Source organism: Adiantum capillus-veneris, chromosome 5, assembly GCF_014529385.1.
Source record: "Adiantum capillus-veneris isolate H3 chromosome 5, ASM1452938v2, whole genome shotgun sequence".
NCBI lineage: Eukaryota > Viridiplantae > Streptophyta > Polypodiopsida > Polypodiales > Pteridaceae > Adiantum > Adiantum capillus-veneris.
In genome coordinates, this window is record NC_140935.1 from 87480751 (window position 1) to 87494185 (window position 13435).

Genomic DNA, 13435 nt, shown 5'->3' on the forward strand with positions numbered 1-13435 from the left:
TGGTCGTGGGTTGCTTTAGTCCTTTTGTCTGTTGTATCTTCATCGGAAAGAGGATTTCCTCGGTCCTTTTCGGAGCCATAGTGGTAGCTTTTATAAAAGGATACTTAATCGATTAGAAAATTAAATGAATAATCTTCTTATTCCTTTTATTCAAAAATAGGGATTTTTGGACTAAGTAAGTATCTTTGATAAATATCTGGGTGAGATATTTTCTCCTTAGCTTCCTAGTAGTGTTTTGGTTCTGCCATAATTATCTTATAACTATCGGGGATATTTTACTAAATTCTTTATTTAATTCCTGTTAAAAAATATCCTAATTCAACTTTGGTAATCTATGTATTACTTATCTTCTTGTGGGATATTTACCCTAGGTGGATTTTGATGTATTATAACTCTAGTAATTATCTTGCTAACTTATAAATTGATTTACAAATTTTTCTTCTCAATTTATAGTTCAAATCAGACAATATTAGATAAGATAATTAATTAAAATGATTTGTTGGGATTAAGGTAATTATCCCAACTTCCTAAGACTATTTCTTATCTCCGATAATTACCATGCAGGTATATAAATTAATGTGCTAGTTTTCCTTCTCAATTTATAGACAAAATAAAGTGATATTAGCTAAGGTATTTAGCTAGACTAATTATCTGGATATGACCTATTTATCTCGGGTTCCTAGAAGTAATTTCTACTTTTGATAATTATTGCATAATTATCTAAGTAATTTATCTAACTTTCCCCTTTAATTTTTACTAAAAAATAGACAATTTTGGCCTACTTATTAGGTAAACTAATTTCCTGTGTATATCCTAATTATCCCGTCTTCTTGATCATGATTCCTATCTCTAAAAATTACTGGATAATTATCTAGGAGTATTTATAATTTCTCTTTTTTTTTTACCCTCTAAACTAGTGTTTTTTCACTAAGATAATTGGCCAAGCTAAATTTTTGTGGTTAAACTAATTATCTTGAATTAATAAAGATGTATTCTAACTCTGAAAATTATCTCAAAGCTATCTAATCTAATTTGCTAATTTTCATCTTTAATTTACAATAAAAAATAGGGTTTTTTTATTAAGATGATTAGCTAAACTATTTTTTTTTTATGGTGAAGCTAATTATTAAAGGCTCCTAAAGATATATTATAGCTCTAAAAATTATCTCAAAGCTATCTAATTTAATTTACTAATTTCTCCCTTTAATTTATCTTCAAAAACAAGATTTTTTTGACTAAGATAATTAGTTAAATTAATTTTATGTGGCTAAACTAATTATCACAGCTTTTTAATGATGTATTCTAACTCTAAAAAGTATTCCAAAGCTATCTAAACTAATTTGTTAATTTCTCCCTTTAATTTATTCTAAAAAATAGGGTTTTTCCATTAATATAATTAACTAAACTAATTTTCTGTGGTTAAGCTAATTATCACGGGTTCTTAAAGATGTATTATAACTCTAAAAAATCATCTCAAAGCTATCTAATTTAATCTGCTAATTTCCTCCTTCAATTTGTCATAAAAAATAGAGTTTTTTGCTTAAGATAATTAGTTAAATTAACTTTCTGTGGCTAAACTAATCATCAAAGCTTTTTTAACATGTAAACTAACTTTGATGAATAATAGATAATTATCTAACATGTTTTTCTAATTTTTTTCTTTGATTTATGGCTAAAAATAATTAATTTTAGTTTAATTAAATACTTAGATTAATTATCTATTAATGAGTAATTGACCCTATATTGCTAACTATATTTTCTAGCTGAGATAATTAATCTAAGAATTTTTGAGCTAATTAAATAAATTTTCCATAAGTTTCTTGATTAAAAACAGTTGAATTCTGCTTAAATAATTGCAGAAACTAATTAAGAAACTAAGAGATAATTTTTTTAGAATTTTAAGAGTTCAATACAACTTTGATAATTATCCTATACAATTTAAAATTTAATTAGTATAATTACCATTAATTTATGACTAAAATGATTAATTTCAGTCCTAATATAGCTTACCAATTAATTAGATTAATGTCTCTAAGGTTAATCTAAATAATCAGTAGAGAATTAAGAATTAGGAGAGTAATTTAGAGTGTAAGTAAGTTTAATCTTCTTAATTAAGAAAATATAAGCAAATTAGTATATTTTACTAATTAAAAAGAGTTAAACTAATTTCCATGGATTAATCAACTAGAGTTTTTGCTCTCTAGTGATTTTTTAGTAGAGTTCTCTTTAGGTGAGAGAGAAATGACCAGAACTCTGAGTCTGAATTTTTTTGAGGGGGGGGGGGCTTTTATAAGTTTTTAGGGCTCCTAGGCTGATTCTGGCAGGTTCTTCAACCTCAAGCTAGCCCCCAGCTTCCCCTAGTGCAACCTGCTGCTAAATCCAGCTTGGGCAAGTTCATCTCTGCCCCACATAGTCCCCCAGATGCTTAAAATCGATTTTTTGCTATTTTTTTGACTTTTAATGATTAATTTTAAAAATATCTGTAATTTTTTGTATAGGATAAAATTATTTTGCAGTAATGATTACTAACACCTTTCAATTTTATTTAACTAACTTAATTCACAGTGTAACCTTTCAGAGCCCGTAACTTCGACAGTTTTGATCGGAATTCCGTTCTGAAAATTCCTAACCATAGTAAAGTCATGATTACGGTTCCAAAAATATCAATATTTGCCACAGTTGGATAATTCTACATTGTTTTCTTAACAACCAGATTAATTTGATTATGCTTTGTACAATTTCTAAGGTTTCAAAAACTGGAAACCTTACAATTTGCTGATCATTGGACCAAATGAGAGACATATTGCTGAATTTAAGGCTGATTTGAATGCTACTTCCAAGATGAAAGATTAGGGATTGTTGCATCATTACTTGGGTATACAGTTTAAGCAGTGTGATTGTGGTATTGCCTTGTGTCAGAAAAGTTACATAGAGTCATTGCTATGTAAGTTTGGACTTGAGGATTGCAAACCTATTGCCACTCCCACGGAAACAGGTTTGAAATTGAGTCTTCATGACGCTGGTGATCCTGCTAATGTCACTCTTTACCAAACTGATGTTGGATGCCTCATTTATGTATGCAACACAAGGCCGGATATTCAGTTTGCAGTCTTACAGGTCAACAGATTTATGCATAGCACAGGGTCTAAGCATTGACAGGCTGTCAAGAGGATTTTTTGCTACCTTAGTGGCACTTTACATCTTGTCTTGTTTTATCCCAAGGGGGGATCATTGCCGCCAGATTTACATGCTTTTTCAGACTCAGATAGGGCTGGTTGTTTTGACATGCGAGTGTTCAGAAGTGGTTTTTGTTTCATGCTTGGCAGTTCATGTATATCATGGTTGAGCAAGAAGCAACCTATTGTGGCCACTTCGAGTTGTGAGGCTGAGTACAAGGCAGTCTTCACAGCTACGGTTGAGTGTGTATGGCTCAGACGCCTTATGGCTGATTTGGGTGTTGGACATGACACTGCCAACACTATCTACACTGGCAGTCAAAGCGCATTGGCAGTTGCGAGGAACCCAGTTTTTCATGCTCGCACAAAGCACATTGAGGTGCATTACCACTATGTCAGGGAGAGGCTCTCAGCAGGAGAGATCAGCTTGGCTTATGTGCCAACACATGACAACCTTGCAGATCTTTTCACAAAGGCATTGTCTCGTGAGAAGTTCGAAGCTTTCCGCAAAGCTTTGAGCTTACTCCCCTTTGTGGATTGATCATGTCCTCAGGGCATGGCACTGCCCTTTACTCATGTGCTAGCTCTCGTTCACCGTATCACTCTAGGGGGGGTTTGTTACCATATACATGTGGTAGTGATGTGTGTGAACACACTAGGACCGCCAGGGCATTTTTTCCTCTTTATGAGATTTTTTCCCCCATGCACTGTATATACGCCCATCACTCTAGGGCTATCTATCTTTCCATTGCACACTAAGTAATACACTCTCTGTTGTGTGCCTTGAGCTTCCTTCGTCTTCTCCAAGCTGTGTGCGTTTCTCTGCAACCCTAATTCCAACACTGTAACCATCCCTATAATCTCTAATAATTGGCGCACTTAACTTTGTCTCCTCCCATAAACATTTTAGCATTTTTCAAATGTATATGATATATCCCTTTCATGCAACGCCTCCCTTGCCAAATTAGCCATGTTGTTGTTCCCTTCAATGCTAGATGTTAAATGTCAATTTGCGTATGTCCTGTTCTATTCTATAGATGTTATATAGCAAGGCCCACCAAGCAAAACTAGTTTTTATTATTTTTTAATTTTTAATTTTGTCGCCAAGCTCTCACATGCGAGCACAGACGACGATACTGAAGCAGGTAGTAATATGCTGAAAAGGAGAACGATGATGAAGACAAGGGGGACGATAACTTCAGGGCATTAAAGTGGACGCCGAAGATCATCCCAAAATATCCGCCCTACTTCCCCTCCCTTGATCCCATCGCTTGGACTTCTTTTAATACCCCGTGCCACATAGTGTTGTGGATCCCGAAGACCGAAGCCTGAGAAGTAAGGGATTCTGATGAAAAAGGGTGTCGACATGGGATATGATGCCATATGGCAATCCTCCCACTAGAAATCCTCTTGCCTTTATGAGTACATGACTTGTCTAAAAAAAAGGGGGGGCGCGAGCGTGCGCTCATCGTCGTTTACTATATAGAGAATCGCAAAATACTTTGAAAGGGCGCTTTCTATAATCTTGTCATACCTTCTCTCTCTCTCTCTCTCTCTCTCTCTCTCTCTCTCTCTCTCTCTCAGTGGCATAAGAGAGAGGTGAGATGTAGATTTAGATTGGTAGGATAAATGATTTCGATTTTAACTTCCTAGGATGTTTCCTATCTTTTGTTTTATGGAGGACATACCTATTGATGTGATACTCTATCTTAAGATATCAAGCTCAACACATGGTTTGACTCGATGAATTCTCACCTACATTTCTCATTGGCATGAGGTAGCAAACACGAGGATCATCGTCATAGATAATCCTGTCTAACTCCTTTGACATGGTCTACCTACTAATAATGATGTCCTCTTCTCTTGCCAACTCACTCACTAGTGATTTCACATCGACCGCTATACACAATCACTAGTATTGCATTTTCTAATAACATTTTGTATACCTATCTTATCATTCTGTGTAGCGAAAAAGAAGAATAAGATTTGAGCCTCTATCTCTTAGTATGCTCTCTTAGTGTGTGCTTTTGCAAGAGCTCATACCATCTCTTTCTTCACCCCTTTACACACTATGAATGTTTTATTGGCTAATTAAGCTCCTTATGGTTGCTAAGTTCTCGATGTACGATTAAATTTTTTTCACTGAGTTCTTAGCTACCTCTAGTAGGTGTGGCTTGTGCTTCTCTCTAACTTTCAATAATCTCTGTCTTTTTGAAGATCTTATTTGAACTAGATTGTCATGATAGACTTCACCTGTGTGCCCCTTTTGAAACATATCGGAATCGGCTTTGATGTCGTACATGCAGACCGATAAATTTGGCCGTTCACCAAATTGTGCTTCCACCATGCCCATGTCACTTTGAGAGGAGGGAGACACTCCAACACGAATCTGATGTCTCAAAATGGGATTGTTCTGAGATCTTCACAGGCAGAACCCTACTCTCTCCCTTCCGGCTGCAGCAGATGATGCCCGCATCTCGCTCTACAGATTGGAGAGCCTCTACCAGCCTCAATTCTACAATCAATGTGAACTGGTTACTGCATCCTCACTCAAACATATGTGCACACGCTCCATTGCCTTTGTAAGCAAGAAGGATTCCAACCCAATGACACTTTCCTTCTACTTGAGATAAAGCAAATCATGGAGCCTCACAGCATACGGTCTGTTTATGGTAGGAAGGGGCCAGAAACCCAAACATCCGCATCAAAGAGAGCTAGAGAAAACAGATGCACAGCCTTTGTAAGCAGGAAAGCTGGCACTAGGGGGGTAAGCAAGGGTAGCCTTGCAAAGAGTGGGCAAATCTCAGAAGTGGGTGCGAATGGCAACACAAGGGAAATGAGTGAACCTTCAACTCAACACAGATCCTAATTCTTGATAGAGTTCTGATCAGGAGGCAACCATAACATTCTCCATGCTGAATCTTTTATAATGTGGAAACTCTTTCACAAAGAATTCCAAGGGAGTTGATCCATCACACATGATGATCACCTTCAATAGAGGGAGCTCCTCAAGGTGCTGCATATGTTTGCTTGGATTGTCAAAAAAGTTAGTTGAAGCTACTGCTCCATATCATCAACGACATATTGAGCTTGACCACATTTTCCTTCAGTTGTATCTTTGTTATATAGTATATGACAAAAATCCAAGGAGTACCTGCACAGTGAGCCATCACTACTCCTAGCTATTCCATTCCATATTCTCAAATCTCATCGCTTCAATGTCTTTTGCATTCTCTTGCATGCCAGTTTCTACATATATACTTCCCATGAGAGCATAGGCTGGCCCATCACTTCTATTGAGCTGTATTGCTTGCTCAAAGGCCCATCTCCCAATATTGACATCTCCCCATCTCCGACAAGCACCTAACAGAGCATGCCAAACTATAAGATGATTTGTAAATGGCATCTCTTGGATCAGTCCTACTGCCTTTTCTAAGTGGCCTGCACGCCCAAAGAGGTCGATCATACAAGTGTAGCACTCAATATCCGGCTTCACATTGTATTTGGTTCTCATACTCTGAAAAATCATGTGACCCTCCTCTAGTAGACCCAGATGACTGCAAACATTGAGCACAGAAGCAAATGTCACTGAATTTGGAGAGATGTCCTCATGGTGCATGCGCCAAAAACAATCTAATGCTTGCTCACCTTGACCCTGTTGTGCATATCCTGCAATTAGTGCACTCCAAGAGATAACATTTCGAGAGGGGAGCTCCTCAAGTACTCTATGCGCCCTTGAAAGGGCACCGCACTTTGCGTACATGTCTACAAGGGCATTGCCTAAAACTCTATTATTACTCAACAAACCCTGACTTGCAATCTTGTCATGAAATTCTATCCCCTTGTCAATTGCTCCTATCACTCCACAAGATTTTAATATGCTAGCATATGTCACTGCATTTGTAGCTATGCCCTCCCGTTGCATGAGCTCAAAACATTCCAATACTTCCTCTCCTTGACCCTTTTCTGCATACCCCGCAATCAATGCACTCCAAGAAAAGACATCCCGAGATGGCAGCTCTTCCAGAACGCGTTTTGCCTTCGAAAGTGCACCACACTTTGCATACATGTCCACGAGAGCATTGCATAATACAAGATCATTTTGCAGCAATCCTCGTCTGTCGATCTCATCATGTATTTGTTTCCCCTTATCAAGAGCTTTGACAGTGCCACATGCATTTAAAACACAGGAGTACGTCACTGCGTTTGGAGAAATGCCCTCACAAAGCATGTGCTCAAAAGATTTCAATGCTTGCTCACCTTGGCCCCACTGCGCATATCCTGCTATCAATGTGCTCCAAGAGACAAGGGAGCTGTTTGAGCACATCATGTGCCTTTGAGAAGTCACCGCACTTAACATACATGTCCACAAGAGCATTGCCGAGCACAAGATCATGTTGCAACAAACCTTGTTTGTCAATCTCGTTATGAATCTGTTTCCCCTTGTCATAAGCTCTCAAATTTCCATAGGATTTCAAGATGCAAGCATAAGTCACTGCATTTGGAGCGATGCCCTCCCGTTGCATGCATTCAAAACAGCTCAAAGCCTCGTGGCCTTGCCCCATGCGGCCATATCCTACTAAGAGTGTATTCCAAGAGATGACATCCACACTCTTATGCACGTCAAGCAGTGCTTTTGCTTTTGAAAGTGAGCCGCATTTAGCATACATAGTCACTAGGGCATCCGAACACTCATGGAGCAAACCCCTTCTCAAAATATTTTCATGTATTCTGGTACCCCCGTGTAGATCTTTGTTCTTAGTACAGCACCTTAGCAAGGCCACAAAATCAGAACTTTCATCATGAAACGTCTTGCCATTTCCTTGTACAGCTTGTGATGCTGCAAGTGCGGCTCCATTAGCGTTCCGAATGCAGGATGAAGCATGCAGTTTTCTGCACTGGACCAAATTTTGCCCAGGCATGTGACGGTATCTGCTTCGACATTGGATTTCAGTGTATTTACACTGCAAGTCCTTCTCTTCTGAGAGCTTGAAACCCTCTGCGCGATGACTGATGACGGCCATGGGAGCCTAGACGGACGTATCATCCTCAATGTCCCGCGAGGCACAGTCATCAGTTATCAGTAACTTTTCTGATAACTATAGTAGCGGGCCTAGTAGAACTACCTCGGGACTAAGTGGCACGGGGTGGGATCTACGGTTGGGGGGATTGTGGGTCGTAGATCTGATCGACGGCACTGAAAGTAACCTATCGTAGATTTCTTTCAGAGGTTGTCGCCTTGTACACATGTTTTAAATAAATTAAGGCCCCCATGCTTCAAAAATGCGTGCAAGACGAAGTGGTTAGGACACGTAACTCTCATGGGTGAGGTCACGGGTTCAAACCCCATGCAAGACGAAGTGCTTAGGACACGTAACTCTCATGGGTGAGGTCACAGGTTCAAACCCCACGCTCGCAAATGGGGGACCCTAGATTACTTTGAAACGCGGGTACCCTAGTTTACAAAAAAGTAATCTAGGGTATCCGCACCCAGATCTACGGCCCACAATCCCCCCACCGTAGATCCCACCCTCACATGCCCGTGCCACTTAGTCCCGAGGGTAGAACTGTGCAAGTAGTTGCACAAAGTTACTAGACCTAGGTTTTAATGCTCCACGCTTACGTGGTGGGCAGCCAAATATTATAAAACAATAATGGTCCAGTGTAATTGAAGTGGCTGAAATTCTAAAATCTTGGTTAGGTTTGGAGCTTGCCTTTGAGAACTCAGGGAAATTTACACAAGTTTTAGTGTAATTACTAGCAAAAGCTTTTTGAATTTCCAAAGAATACACTAAGTAAACACATAAGTATAATTAGCATGGCTGACAATATCCAAGAGAATAGAATGAACATTAATAACTTTGATTTTGCACATGAAGGTGCTAATGATGATGCCTCCATGTTTATCAATTATCTTGTTACTAGGTTGCATTGAGCTATGGGCAACTCTACTTTGCAATCCAAAGTTACTCAACAACTTAGCGCTTATGGGATTTCCCTTCCGCTCCAGGAGGAGAGAGAGCTTAGGAGGCCTCTTGATGAGACCTCCAAAAGAAGACTCTCTCCCATATGAGAGGAGGAATCCAAACAACAAGAAAGTAATGAACCCCTAAGTTCCTCTAAAGATGTGGCTCCACGAAGACGGCAGTTTAAACGATCGCCAACTCCTCCCATGAGAAAACGGTCAACACACACTCCTTCTCCTCGTCACTTCGAAAGTGAAGAGAGGAAACAAAGGAAGAAAAGGTCAAGAAGAGGTCACCCTCTTCTCCTTCTTCTTCACCTTCCTCCTCTCTCGACAAAAGCTATGGCTATTCTCCTAGAGAATACAAGAGGGGAGGACATCTCAAATCATACCCTGCATGGCGAAGATCACAAAAGCTCAAGAAGTTCAAAGAGGGAGGAAAGAGTGTCTCTTTTCTCACCTATGATGGCACCTTGGTGCCACCGACAAAGTATTGGCCTTCATTAGAAATTTGATGCGTCCTTTGGAGATGAGGGCTTCACAGAGTCCTTCAAGCTACGCCATGTAGCTATGCACTTCCAAAAATCGCCTCATCAATGGTGGGCTAGCCTTCGTGGCAACGGTGAAGCCCCAAACACATGGAAAGCTCTACAAAAGTTTCCATCATGAAGCAATTCCTTGCAAGCGATGCAAAGGACAAAGTACTTACCGAATGGTGCAGTTTGAAGCTTCTCAAGGTCACTGTCTTCCAAAAGATAGACTTTGCCGAGCAAAAGCAACAATTTTGTGTGGGATTACCTGAAGAAATGGTCGAGGATGTCAACTCCCAATGGCTTGGTTCTATCACCAAAGTAATCCACCACACCATGGTTGCTTCCCGCATCAATTTCCAACAAGGGGCTAGACGGAATGTCAAACCCATGGAAAACAAAGGCAAAAATGATGCAAAGGGGAAAACCAATGCCCAAAATTCTTCCCAAGGCACTTCCTACAACAACAACTACAACAACAATAGGTCCAAGGAGAAGGGAGTTTACAAAGGTAAAAACAAACTCTCTCATGAAGAGCTTGAAGATTTTCACAAGGACCATAAGTGTTTTAAGTGTAAAGAGCAAGGACATGGCTATAGTTCTTGCTCCAAGAAAAATGTTCACAATGAGACTCCTAGGGCTTACACCATTGAAGCTCCAAAAGAGGATGCTTGTTGCAAAGGATCATCTCTCTCCTATGCTTGGGAAAAGATAAGGGAGCATGATGCTTTCATCTTGTTTGACCATGGCTTTACTCACAACTCATATCAACGGAGTTGGCCACCAAGTTGGGCATTCAAGCTTTTGAGATGGGAGATATTGTAACGGCGGCTGACACATCTTTCAAGGGACAACAAGCCTCCGTTACTCCCTTGATTGGGAAGTTGAGGCTTCATGTCCAAAGCTATGTCGACAAAGAAGACTTTTTCATCTCTCCTCTCCAACATGAGGATGCTATCCTAGGGGTGCCATGGTTTGATCGCATGGCTGCCAACATGAAGTTCCTTGAAAGGAGAAATTGCTTCACCTATAGGGGAAAGAGCATGTATATAGATGCTAATGAGTCTGGTCGTACTACCGCTTGTAAATTCATCAGCTTTTGATAAGTCAATGAAAAGCTCGATTTTTGCGTACATGATTTTTGTCAAAGAATCCACTAATGAGGCTAATGGTTTATCAAATGAAAATGGTAGGAATCAAGAAGAGTTAGACTTGTCTACTTTTCTAAATGGATTCCAAGATGTTTTCATCGATGATATCCCTATGGACTTACCTCCAAAACGAGGGGATGATGACCATCGAATTGAGCTCCTACCAAGAAGCTCACCGCCTAACAAGCCTCGTTATCAAGTTTCTCAAGCTCAACAAGAGGATATCATGAGGCAAGTACAAGAATTGGTAGACAAAGGGATGGTGAGGCCTAGCTCCTCTCCCTTTTGTTCTCCACTCCTTTTAGTGCAAAAGAAAGATGGTACATACTGTATGTGTGTGGACTATCGAGCACTAAACCATATCACTATCAAAAATAGATTTCATGTACCTCAGGTAGAAGATCTATTTGATAAGCTACAAGGCTGTACCTACTTTAGTAGGATTGACCTAAAAAGTGGCTCTCATCAAAATAAGGATAGTGGATGAAGATATCCTAAAGACTGCGTTTCGTACAAAGTTGGGCCTTTATGAATATCTAGTCATGCCTTTTGGCTTGACCAATGCACCAGCCACATTCAATCATTTGATGGAGAAAATATTTAGACCCTACCACAAGTTCACTGGAGTGTTCTTTGATCATATCATCATCTACTCCAAGTCCTTAGAGGAACACTAGCAACATATCCAAGTGATTTTTCAAGCATTGAGGGAGAACAAGCTTTTTCTCAACCAAAAGAAAAGTGAATTTTTCCTTCAAGAGATTCAATACTTAGGTCATATTATCTCTCAAGATGGTATCTGTATGAATCCATCGAAGTTAGATGTAATAAAAGCATGGCCTAATCCAAGGAATCTACATGAGCTAAGAAGCTTTATTGGTATGTGTGCATACTATAGACGCTTCATAGTAAAATTTTATCAAATAGCAAGACCATTACATGACTTACCAAAGAAGAACGTTAAGTATTCATGGACTGCTAAGGAGAAAAAATCTTTTGACAAGCTCAAAGAGAAGCTTACCTCTCAACCAGTCCTCATGCTTCCGGATCTCTCAAAGCCATTTGAGGTCCAATGTGATGCTTGTGGTGATCGCCTTGGAGCAGTCTTGCTTCAAGAAGGGCATGCCATAGCATATGAGAGCCGAAGGCTCAATACGGATGAACAGGTATTGGGCATTTATGAGAAAGAGCTTTTAGCTATTCTACATGTCATAGACACATGGAAGCACTATTTATTGGGGACTCCATTCATTTTACGGACAGACCACCAAAGTCTCAAGTACTTCATGATGCAAACCAAGCTTTCTGACAAACAAATGAGGTGGGAAAATTTTCTTTCACAATTTTATTTTCATATTGCTCACATTGCTGACATGTTCTCATATTTTCATATTGCTCACATTGCTGATAAGCACAGCTAGTGCTCACAATTTTACCTCTACCAAGGGTTTGATTCAAAAAATTGGTGATTATCGAGTGCCAAGTTTTATCAATTGTGTACATAAATTAGAAAATTGAATGAATTCAATGTTTGGGCGGATCCATGTTGCAATTTTCTCACTATTTTTGTCTTGTTGCCTCTATTTCTCTCAACTCCCTCATAGCCAAAAGCCCAATACTTTCTTTGGTTGACCTTTTAAAATTGTGTACTCCAACAATGTGCTATTGTTGGGGGAAACGGTTGTTCCTTCCTTGCCACTTATATGTATAGTTGAGCTTATGAAGCTCTCTTCTCAAGATGAAAGAGAAGAACTTTTTTTGTGCTCCTTGATGTATCATTTTTTGTCAAATACTAATAATAGTTTATTGAATGAAAATTCCTCAATGCTACATTCTTCTCTCTCTTCTCTTCCATCTCTTGCTACTTCTCTATCACTAGAACAAGCAAATGTGCTAGTAAATTAAAAGAACTATCAATGAAATAGAAGGGTGTGTTTCTAGATGATTTACCACCGGGGTTACTATCGATACGTTATGTGCAACACAACATAGACGTGGTTGCAAGTAGTAATCCAGTTAGTAAACCACCCTTCAAAATGAGTCATTCTGAGGCTATTGAGGTGAACATCAGCTTGCTGACTACCTCAATAAAGGATTCATTCAACCCATCTCTCCCATTTTGCTGGTGAAGAAAAAGGACAGTGGTATACGTATGTGCATAGATTATTGTGGCCAATACATGATAACTATTCAGAACAAGTATTCATTGCCTAGAGTGGATGAGTCATTTGATAGATTTACCTACCCTTGTATCTTTTGTTGAAATTTGGGAGTCCAGTTTGGTAGAGTGAATGAGAGGAAAGGGCAAAAATCCCACATGCAACGTAATGCTGAAAGGCCAAGAATAAAAGGAGCCTATGGTTGAATGGAAAAGCATCCAAGTTTGTGTACATGAAGTTTAACTCAAGATCATGTTTACGAGTCCAAACTAATCAATCTTGGAACCTAATTCTCTTGATCTACATTGTTTGTGCATTCATCCCTCTCACTTATGCATTATGTTTAGGCACCGTCTAGCCTAGCTCTCTAGGAGATTTATGTGTTTTAACATGGTATTAGAGCCATGATCACTGATTCACACTTCCTAATTGCTAGATTTTAATTTTCCCACTT

At 39.1% G+C, this 13435-nt stretch overlaps 2 protein-coding genes across 2 annotated transcripts; both read right to left on the reverse strand.

The window, feature by feature from the left end:
• Nucleotides 1-5250: 5250 nt before the first annotated feature.
• Nucleotides 5251-7501, reverse strand: LOC147457683 (pentatricopeptide repeat-containing protein At1g50270-like). The gene has a single exon (XM_086512532.1). It carries the CDS (start codon nt 7405-7407, stop codon nt 6355-6357), a length of 1053 nt encoding a protein of 350 aa, XP_086368658.1. The 5' UTR covers nt 7408-7501; the 3' UTR covers nt 5251-6354.
• On the reverse strand, nt 7433-8200 carry LOC147457684 (pentatricopeptide repeat-containing protein At2g13600-like). Its single transcript, XM_086513353.1, has one exon. The coding sequence runs from the start codon at nt 8198-8200 to the stop codon at nt 7433-7435; it is 768 nt and encodes a 255-aa protein (XP_086369479.1).
• Between the last annotated feature and the right edge of the window lie 5235 nt (nt 8201-13435).